The sequence below is a fragment of the Galeopterus variegatus genome, unplaced genomic scaffold (assembly GCF_000696425.1).
Source record: "Galeopterus variegatus unplaced genomic scaffold, G_variegatus-3.0.2 Scaffold13199, whole genome shotgun sequence".
Lineage (NCBI taxonomy): Eukaryota > Metazoa > Chordata > Mammalia > Dermoptera > Cynocephalidae > Galeopterus > Galeopterus variegatus.
The window spans coordinates 17,699-28,622 of NW_007739310.1; the positions used below are offsets into that span (position 1 = coordinate 17,699).

Here is a 10,924-nt window from a genome sequence, read left to right on the forward strand (position 1 = left end):
CCTACCCTGCTTCGAGCCACGGTGATCCCTCACCTGATTACTGCAGGAGCCTCCTACCTGCCCTTGTTCCCCTACAGACTATTCTCAAAACTGGACCAGAGCACTCCTTTGAGAATCATTGGAAAAGTAATTGAAAAAATATCCATAGAGAAGACCTAAAAGACAGAGATGGAAAACAGGAGAGAAAAGACAAGAAAATTAGGGCAACTGTCCAAGACTCAAACATTTAACTAACAAACAAGAGTTTCCAAAAAGAGAAAACAGAAAATGGCAGGAGATTACAAAAGAAATAATGTAAGAAAATGCCCAGAATAGAAGGACATGAGTCTTCAGATTAGAAGAGCCCCATGGAGGGCCCAGGGCAAGGCCGTCATCATGAAAATGGGCCACAAGCAGGGGTCAGCAGGTAGCATGGCACTGGCACTCGATGGCAACACAGTTAAGCTGGAAGAAAATAAGACATCCTCTCTGACACAGGAAAGGTATTTTCCAGCCAGGATTCACTACTCAGATTATCAATCAAGTATAGGAGCGATTAAGGAAATTTTTTTTTTTTTTCAGACGTGCAAAGTTTCCAAAACCAAGAAGGTGCTATAGGATGTGCTCCATTCGATTAAGGGAGTAAACAAGAATGGGGACTAGTGGGATACAGGCAGAAGGGAACGCAGCACAGGACGGAGACCAAGAGAAGTCACAGAATGAGGACACACTAGGGGGGCTGGCCGGCTAGTTCAGTTGGTTAAAATGGGGAAGAAAAACAAACAAAAAACGACGTTTCAGTTGGATAGTTGGATAGAGTGATAACACCAAGGCCCTGGGTTTGATTCCAGTACTGGCCAACTGCCCAAAAAAAAAAAAAAACCAAAAAGAGTGAGGACAAAATGAAGTCCCAGGATGACAGTTCCACAGCAAGCCCATATAGCAATTTATGCTATATGTATTACTGATTTTTTTGAGGTTTACGAACATGTACAGAAAGCCTTCACACTATGTTTTGACATAAAGATTATAATTACTAGTCCTTACCTTTGTATATTTCTTGCAAGTTTACAGAGAATCAGTGTAGGACAATGGAAAAATAAATAGGACTGTTGCAAAGACACATGTAAAATCCATAGCATTGTAGTAGCTACATAGAGTTTTTTCAAGCATCTTGTTTTTATCTTACAGCAACCTGTGAGGTGTGCAGGTTATTAGTATTATCCTCATTTTACACATAAGAAAGCTGAGGCTCGCAGTAGCTGTGTGACTTGCCCAAGTTCACACAGCCACTAAATGGCAGAACCAAGATTCAAATAGAAATGGATCTTCTGCTTTCAAAGCTAGGATCTCAAATTTTCCATGAATACAATGGAAGAAATAATTAAACTAGTTGTTAACAGGATCACAGTCAAATGACATAAATAGCTGTAAAACAGATATAGTAAAAACTGATATAGAGGCAAATACAATACTAATGTTTAGACTGTTACCTGTTGAAACACTGACAAGCATCCCCACGAATAATGTTCCCAAAGTTCCAAGAGTGCTGAAGTACAGATATGATAAGGAATACCAGTTATCCATCAGTGGAGTCCTAAGAGAGGGCAAAAGCATAACTGTGAGATTTCACGTAATGCCACCAGCAACCACAAGTATGGGTCAGTGATCCTCATGGCAAAGTGAAAATACAATATCAAATAATGTTTTTCATGTCATGATCTGTGTCCCGATTTGGATCAGGAATTAAAAGTATGACTTAACATTGACTATATACTAAAATACTTGTGGCATTCAACCCTGCATTATGTCCCAGGCAACCGTAGACAAGGTATCTGATCATATAAAGGTTACATCTAATGGGAAAAGAAATACAATAACAAGTAAACACGCTAAAAAAATAATTTCCACTGGTGGAAAGTGCCATAAGGAAAATAACCAAGATGACATGACAGTAACAGAGTGAAGGAGAGACTACACTACAATGAATGGTCAGAGTGAGCCTTTGGGAAGAAATGACATTTGAACTGAGATCTGAAAACCAAAAGTTCTTGAAGAAAGCATCCCGGAGAGAGGTAAACACCAGCTAGCGGAAGCACAGTGACAAGACACATGTGGTACAAGATGACAGGTGGGCAGGGGACTTCTTGTGGGATTTGGTATGAGTTGCAGCATTTTAAGCGAAGGAGTGACATGATCATTTGTACAATGATCGCTCTAGGATTCCACTTTCAGCTTTGATAGAGTAGCTTGAATTAGACCAGCCACCCTGCCAAGAATAATATATAAAAATTGGGGGATGGGAGGGAGGCAGGTTTTTGAACACATCAGAGAGATCATGGCAATGAGAACTCGCAGGGCCAAGAGCCCAGAAAGAAAAGAAATATGTTGAGGTGAGCTAATGAAATTGAGACAGTGTGGTATTGGGCCAAAGACAGACAAAATAGAACAGAATAGAGAATCAAGAAACTGACCCACAGCAAAATAGTCATTTGGTTTGCATCAGTTTAGTTAGGGCAAAAGAAGAGTATTTTCAATAAATGGTGCTTGGTTAATTGAATATCCATATGGGGAAAAAATTAACCTAGATCGCACAACCCATGGAAATCAATTCCAAAGCGGATTACATTTCCTAAATGGAAATGGTTAACAATAAAGCTTTTCAAAGAAAAATTAGAGAAATACTTTTAAGACCTCAGCATAGGCAAAGATTTCTTAAGCAAGACATATAAAGGACTAATCATTTAGGAAAAGAATGATAAATTGAACTTAATTAAAATTCTGACTACAAAGTAGTATCATTCAGCGAATAAAAAGGCAGCCCACAGAGTGAGAGAAAAATATTTTCAAAACATATCTTGTATCTAGAATATATCAAGAACTCTTACATAAATAAGAAAAGGAGAGTTCATTTAAAAATGGACCAAAGACTTCGACAGACAAGTCACAAAAGCAGATGGCCACTAAACATATAAAAAGGCGTTCAACTTCATTAATCATAACAGAAATGCAAATTAAAACCACAATGAGCTACCAATACATACCCATCAAATGCTGGGGACCTTTAGAAATAAGAACTGAATCTGGGCAATTGAAACCAGCATCCAGGCAACCAAAAGGTATCTCACTCAGTATTAAACTGTGTCGCTCACAGCCCTTGTACTCTAGCCATACGGAACTAGATGTGATTTCCTGAGATGGGTGCTCCTTCAGGCCTTCCTGCCTTTGCGCATGTTTCTTCATTCTGCAACACTTGCTCCTTCTTTCCTTTGTCCTCTGTGCCCAGTCCTGCCCACCTGGTCAACTCCAGCTCATGTAATACTCTTCTGGGAAGGTTTCCTTGACTCCACGCAGGCAGAGTTAGATTCTTCCTCCCCCTCGATCCCTATCCTATGAATATCACTTATCAAAATATATTGTTTAATTGTTTATTTGCTTGTCCAATTTTCCTTCTGATCATTTTCTGTGACAAGAATGACTTTCCAGACCTTCTCCCTCATCTGTCCAACCCTCTGTATTCTTCAAGCAGTGGCACATCTCTGAAGTCTTCATCCTAATCTACACTCTGTTTTTAGTCATTTGTGTGTGTGTGTGTGTGTGTGTGTGTGACCGGTAAGGGGATTGTAACCCTTGGCTTGGTGTCACCCGCACCGCGCTCAGCCAGTGAGCACACCGGCCATCCCTATATAGGATCTGAACCCGCAGCCTCGGCGCTCTCAGCGCCGCTGCGCTCCCAGCGCCACACTCTCCCGAGTGAGCCAGGGGGTCGGCCCTTATAGTCATTTTTTAAACAAATATTTAGCTAACAAATATATTATTAGCTATTAACCATGTGCTAGTTATGATACTTATTGTGCTTATTGAGTTTATTGTTTGGTGTATATTAGCATATTCTCTCAAGTTAGATTATAATTTCTCGGAATGCAGAGGTGACAGTGGATGGGAAGGGAAGACTTTCTTCGGTGGATATTAAATAAATGGCCAGCACAACGCTGGGTACATAGTTCATGCTCAAAAATTCTTGCTTATTAGCTGAACTATATTATAAATAAGCTAACAGATTAAAAGTGATTATTATGGTCCCAGGCACATAGTAAACCTCGGATTATATTTTGGTTTCAGGAATCCAAATTGCTGTAGACTCTTAAATTAAGGGAGATATTTACATAACCCGGACACATTCTAAGGAAATTCTGCAACAAGAAGTACATTCTGAATGTCCTCCCACTTAAACTTCAATTAGCCTCTTCTCCCTTTGACTCTCTCTAGTGGTTTTCCCAACCCCCTCCCATAGTGCTTTCACACTTGTCCACACCACCCCCCACATTTCCTTGGCCCTCTCTCCACAGCACCTCATGTAGACAAACTTCCCCCAAATCAGCCTCAGGCTCTGGATCTACCCTTTCACTGTACCATGTAGAGCTCTCTTGTCTTGAACTCCCCTGGAAGACCCACTGGCAAGCATTCTCATAGCTGAATTCCCACTGGGACATGAATTACTAATAATGCCTGTTCGTATGGTCATGTTCCTTCTCCCAGGACTATGTCCATTTAAAAGAGACACCAGGTCTTGATCCAAAAGGGATGATTCTCTAATAGTGTCATTCTAGGCAAACTGGCACTGGGGCAATATTCTGGGGTCATAGCTTTATCTTTGCATTCCTCAAACATATCCATGGGGTTTGTGCTTTAAGGCTGGACATTTATACATCCACTAAGAAAAGTCTTGCCCTCACACCCACTAGACATCAAAACACTCCTCTGCCAACAAGTCTACATCATTTCATTAAATCAGACAGAGGGCTCAAAAGTGTACTACGTAATTGAAAANAATGCAAATTAAAACCACAATGAGCTACCAATACATACCCATCAAATGCTGGGGACCTTTAAAAATAAGAACTGAATCTGGGCAATTGAAACCAGCATCCAGGCAACCAAAAGGTATCTTACTCAGTATTAAACTGTGTCGCTCACAGCCCTTGTACTCTAGCCATACGGAACTAGATGTGATTTCCTGAGATGGGTGCTTCTTCAGGCCTTCCTGCCTTTGCGCATGTTTCTTCATTCTGCAACACTTGCTCCTTCTTTCCTTTGTCCTCTGTGCCCAGTCCTGTCCACCTGGTCAACTCCAGCTCATGTAATACTCTTCTGGGAAGGTTTCCTTGACTCCACGCAGGCAGAGTTAGATTCTTCCTCCCCCTCGATCCCTATCCTATGAATATCACTTATCAAAATATATTGTTTAATTGTTTATTTGCTTGTCCAATTTTCCTTCTGATCATTTTCTGTGACAAGAATGACTTTCCAGACCTTCTCCCTCATGAAATAAGAACTGAATCTGGGCAATTGAAACCAGCATCCAGGCAACCAAAAGGTATCTCACTCAGTATTAAACTGTGTCGCTCACAGCCCTTGTACTCTAGCCATACGGAACTAGATGTGATTTCCTGAGATGGGTGCTCCTTCAGGCCTTCCTGCCTTTGCGCATGTTTCTTCATTCTGCAACACTTGCTCCTTCTTTCCTTTGTCCTCTGTGCCCAGTCCTGCCCACCTGGTCAACTCCAGCTCATGTAATACTCTTCTGGGAAGGTTTCCTTGACTCCACGCAGGCAGAGTTAGATTCTTCCTCCCCCTCGATCCCTATCCTATGAATATCACTTATCAAAATATATTGTTTAATTGTTTATTTGCTTGTCCAATTTTCCTTCTGATCATTTTCTGTGACAAGAATGACTTTCCAGACCTTCTCCCTCATCTGGCCAACCCTCTGTATTCTTCAAGCAGTGGCACATCTCTGAAGTCTTCATCCTAATCTACACTCTGTTTTTAGTCATTTGTGTGTGTGTGTGTGTGTGTGTGTGTGACCGGTAAGGGGATTGTAACCCTTGGCTTGGTGGCCAACCCTCTGTATTCTTCAAGCAGTGGCACATCTCTGAAGTCTTCATCCTAATCTACACTCTGTTTATAGTCATTTGTGTGTGTGTGTGTGTGACCGGTAAGGGGATTGTAACCCTTGGCTTGGTGTCACCCGCACCGCGCTCAGCCAGTGAGCACACCGGCCATCCCTATATAGGATCTGAACCCGCGGCCTCGGCGCTCTCAGCGCCGCTGCGCTCCCAGCGCCGCACTCTCCCGAGTGAGCCAGGGGGTCGGCCCTTATAGTCATTTTTTAAACAAATATTTAGCTCTCAGCGCCGCTGCGCTCCCAGCGCCACACTCTCCCGAGTGAGCCAGGGGGTCGGCCCTTATAGTCATTTTTTAAACAAATATTTAGCTAACAAATATATTATTAGCTATTAACCATGTGCTAGTTATGATACTTATTGTGCTTATTGAGTTTATTGTTTGGTGTATATTAGCATATTCTCTCAAGTTAGATTATAATTTCTCGGAATGCAGAGGTGACAGTGGATGGGAAGGGAAGACTTTCTTCGGTGGATATTAAATAAATGGCCAGCACAACGCTGGGTACATAGTTCATGCTCAAAAATTCTTGCTTATTAGCTGAACTATATTATAAATAAGCTAACAGATTAAAAGTGATTATTATGGTCCCAGGCACATAGTAAACCTCGGATTATATTTTGGTTTCAGGAATCCAAATTGCTGTAGACTCTTAAATTAAGGGAGATATTTACATAACCCGGACACATTCTAAGGAAATTCTGCAACAAGAAGTACATTCTGAATGTCCTCCCACTTAAACTTCAATTAGCCTCTTCTCCCTTTGACTCTCTCTAGTGGTTTTCCCAACCCCCTCCCATAGTGCTTTCACACTTGTCCACACCACCCCCCACATTTCCTTGGCCCTCTCTCCACAGCACCTCATGTAGACAAACTTCCCCCAAATCAGCCTCAGGCTCTGGATCTACCCTTTCACTGTACCATGTAGAGCTCTCTTGTCTTGAACTCCCCTGGAAGACCCACTGGCAAGCATTCTCATAGCTGAATTCCCACTGGGACATGAATTACTAATAATGCCTGTTCGTATGGTCATGTTCCTTCTCCCAGGACTATGTCCATTTAAAAGAGACACCAGGTCTTGATCCAAAAGGGATGATTCTCTAATAGTGTCATTCTAGGCAAACTGGCACTGGGGCAATATTCTGGGGTCATAGCTTTATCTTTGCATTCCTCAAACATATCCATGGGGTTTGTGCTTTAAGGCTGGACATTTATACATCCACTAAGAAAAGTCTTGCCCTCACACCCACTAGACATCAAAACACTCCTCTGCCAACAAGTCTACATCATTTCATTAAATCAGACAGAGGGCTCAAAAGTGTACTACGTAATTGAAAACACTGGCAGGAAGATCATAGCTGCAACTCACTGCTCTGAACAAATAGCAATTATTCGGCATATGTAGATGATTGCAGCTTTTAGTCAGTAAAGGCTATACCTCCAAAGACTATCCAAGTAATATTTCTTTTATAATTGTACATTTCGTTTTAAAAGTTTTTCAAAGACAAAGACAATTCTTCATGCAGCTAGAGTTGCTGTTTAATAGAGTTTACCCATAATGGATTTTTTGTGTATTAATATTTGCTATAGGTTGAATGTGTCCCCCAAAAGTTCATGTATTGGAAATTTGACCCCCATTGTAACAGTATTAAGAGGGTGGGAAATCCAGTTATGGTATTTGAAAGGTGGGGCCTTTAAGAAGTGATTGGACTGTGAGGACTGTGCCCACAGTAAAGGAATTAATCTATCCATGGAGTAATGAGCATGGGTCTGCTGGCTTTAAAAGGAGAGCAAGTGAGAAGGTTAGCACTCTTGCTTAGCCTATTTCTCTTGCCATGTGACACCCTGCATCGCTATAGATGGTCACCACCAAAAAGATGTGGCCCCTGGACCGTGGACTTCCCAGCCTCTGAAACTGTAAGAAATAAATTTCATTCCTTTATAAATTATCCAGTTTCAGATATTCTGTTATAAGCAAAAGAAACCGACTAATACAATATTCAAATCTTCTTCAGATCTGTAGATAAGGAAGACACTTCTATAGAAATGAAGAAAATACGGCATCTTTCGCTATTGCTAAATAAAATATTACAGCCAGACACATGGCTTCTACCCATTTCAGAATCAGGCAAAATCAAAGTGTTGCAAGCAAGACAAAAAGCAACTGGAGTTCTCTGTCACATAAATTTTTTAAAATATGCATGTAAAACTTCATTCAATACCTTTCAACATTGTGTATCTGAAAAGCACTAGTAGAAAATGGCATTTCTGTGGTTGTCATCAAATTTGTCCCATTGTATGTGCTGTTACAGCCATAGGTTTCAAGGTTTAATGGCAAAGTTCTCTCAGGAAGTGGAGGATAAAGTTGAGCTCCAATTCCAACCCATAAAGAGAAGACAAATCCAGCCACCAGCCCAACAAGAGCTCCCTGCAAAACAAGATAGCTTTTAAAAGAAAAATAACAGTTTAACAGTGTGCTTTGAGACAGCACTCAGTCCATAAATATTCATTGAATGAATGAACAAGTGAATGAATGAGAGGGAGGGAGGAAGAAAGGGAAGGAAGAAGGTTACACCAAGGGAAGCAGATAATCTGCTGGTAAAAAACTTAGATGTGGTAAAAAGAGGAACTTCCTATGGCATATTGGACCTAGTCAGCTTCAATTCTCCTGGAGGCAATTTATGGTGGCAACAAATGTCAAAAACCAGAAGTTGATCTTTTTTAAATTTTTCAGATAATTAACAAACCACTATGCATTTTGTAAAGCAAAAAGTATAATTATAGCTTCAACACACTAAGATAGACACAAACCACTCTCTTTCATTGTGATTAATTTCTACCAAACTAGCTTTTCATATGACACTGCATTGAGAATTATTATTAATAACAATCACAGCCCTTATTAGTGTCTGTCTTACCAATTCCTAATGTCTTATAAGGAAAATGAAATTCTGAATGTAAAGTCATAGGTCTGTGGTTATTCTACATCTGTCTGAAATAAATGTACATACATTATCAGTTTTTCCTGAACATCTTATAGTGGGACTGAACCAGTGGACTTTCTCCTGAAAGAAATTATGTCAGAGAAATAATTTCTATTCCATTTACTCCAAACAAAATTGAGTGCTTGTAAGCATAGATATGTCTATGTAGAAGAACAGGGATATTACCTCTTTCTGCATCATATTCATAATTATAATCACCCCTTTGGGGCTAAAACCATGTTGTGGGAGCTACAGCTTTCAATATCAGGATGGCAATTTTCTGGCCAAGGTGGCAAAGATCTCATTACTACTCTTTGCTGTACTATGGCTATTCACAAAATCCTCAGCTCTACTGACCTTAAATCTCTCATATCTGAGCCTGTCGATCTCCTTCTCTAAATCCTAGCTAAGAAAGGCATGAAGATAAATGAACAAAAAAAAAAAAATGTTGCTCCTTTACAAATATTTAAAATTGCACTACATGGTTCTGGCAGTTTCCATTTAGCTTCCCACATGCAGGGTCCCAGGGCATGTCGCTCCTTTACAAATATTTGAAATTGCACTACATGGTTCTGGCAGTTTCCATTTAGCTTCCCACATGCAGGGTCCCAGGGCATAGTACTTCACTGTACACTCCATCAAAGTCAATGTGAGTAATTTCAGTCATCAAGATAGGTCGCTAATGGCAGATCTCAAAGTAAGCACATCTTTACATCTGAGGGGAAAAAAAATGGAGAGTTGCTACTGTAGTTGGGAAAGTAATCTTTACACATATTCATTCTTTAACACATCTTTACATCTGAGGGGAAAAAAAAAAATGGAGAGTTGCTACTGTAGTTGGGAAAGTAATCTTTACACATATTCATTCTTTATACTCACAATTGAGTTGGCAAAGGGAACCAAAATTCCCAAAGAAAACAAGCCCAGAAGTGGTCCACCAACCATGCCAAATATGCTGAGTGCAGCCTACAAAAATAATACAAAGTCAGCAATTAGCAATCTCAAATCCAACTAAAATGTTTCCAAGTAATTTCATCAGGATGAGGATTTCAGCCTCCTCCTGCAAATCAGAGTTTTATTCATGGCATCCTCATCACTGGTGAGGAGATAATCAGAACTGTTACCCTCAAAAAAGGCAACAGGAAGTAAAGAAGATAATCATGAGACAATAGGAACACCTCCATGAATGCATGAATCAAGAATGACACCACTCCTCCCAGCCTTGTTTCTGTAGACATTAATAAATCACAGCACTCTTTGTGCTTTGATAGCCTCAAAATCCTCCTCAAAGCAAGACTGTGGATGACTACTACTATGTGACCAGAGATGGAGATGAAACCCATTTGCTATTCCTGATTTGGTTCTCCAAGGATGAAACTAGAATGAAAAATGTGATCTAAGAAAAAAAAGATCAATCATGTAGAAATAGATTTAAAATCTAATTGGATAATTGCAACCTTTGCTTTGACCTATGTCAAACATGCATCTCTCTCAACACTTTTATGATAGTGAGAAAGATTTAAACACAAAGCATGAGAAAATGCAAATAACTGTAACTTCCAAGAGATGTGTGTTCACAGTAATCAAATGCCTAGTTTTCAAGAATGAATAGAGCCATAAAAGAAGGATCAGGGACACAGAAGAAAGGGGCTTAACAGAACAGAATGAATGAATCAAAGAGAAAATATCAAGTCAAGAAAATGTATAGACTGTAGTCCTTGATTAAAAAAAAATAAATTCTGGGAGGAGGAAAGGAGGTTTCGGTAATGGGCTACAATAATCAACCACATTGTATATTGACAAAATAAAATTTAAAAATTTAAAAATAAATAAATAAATAAATTCTGCCTTGTGGCCTAGGGAAAGGAGTGTGGATACTGATGAGAGAAAAGAACTAATGTTTGAGGAAGGTGTGGACTCAAGAATGTGATCTTGAGTCAGTTCACAGCAGAATCCAGTGGGAGGGAAGATCGACTCCACTGCAAGATGTGAAA

General features: G+C 40.1%; 1 protein-coding gene across 1 annotated transcript in view; it reads right to left on the reverse strand.

The window, feature by feature from the left end:
• Nucleotides 1-10,924, reverse strand: part of LOC103581499 (sodium-coupled monocarboxylate transporter 1-like) — a gene marked incomplete at its 5' end in the record, with an annotated part of 20,721 nt that overhangs the window by 4,100 nt on the left and 5,697 nt on the right. Inside the window, 3 exons of the mRNA XM_008563313.1 lie at nucleotides 1,473-1,576; nucleotides 8,169-8,374; nucleotides 9,810-9,896. Of these exons, the coding sequence (XP_008561535.1) occupies nucleotides 1,473-1,576; nucleotides 8,169-8,374; nucleotides 9,810-9,896 (397 nt within the window). The remainder of the gene's footprint in view (nucleotides 1-1,472; nucleotides 1,577-8,168; nucleotides 8,375-9,809; nucleotides 9,897-10,924) is intronic.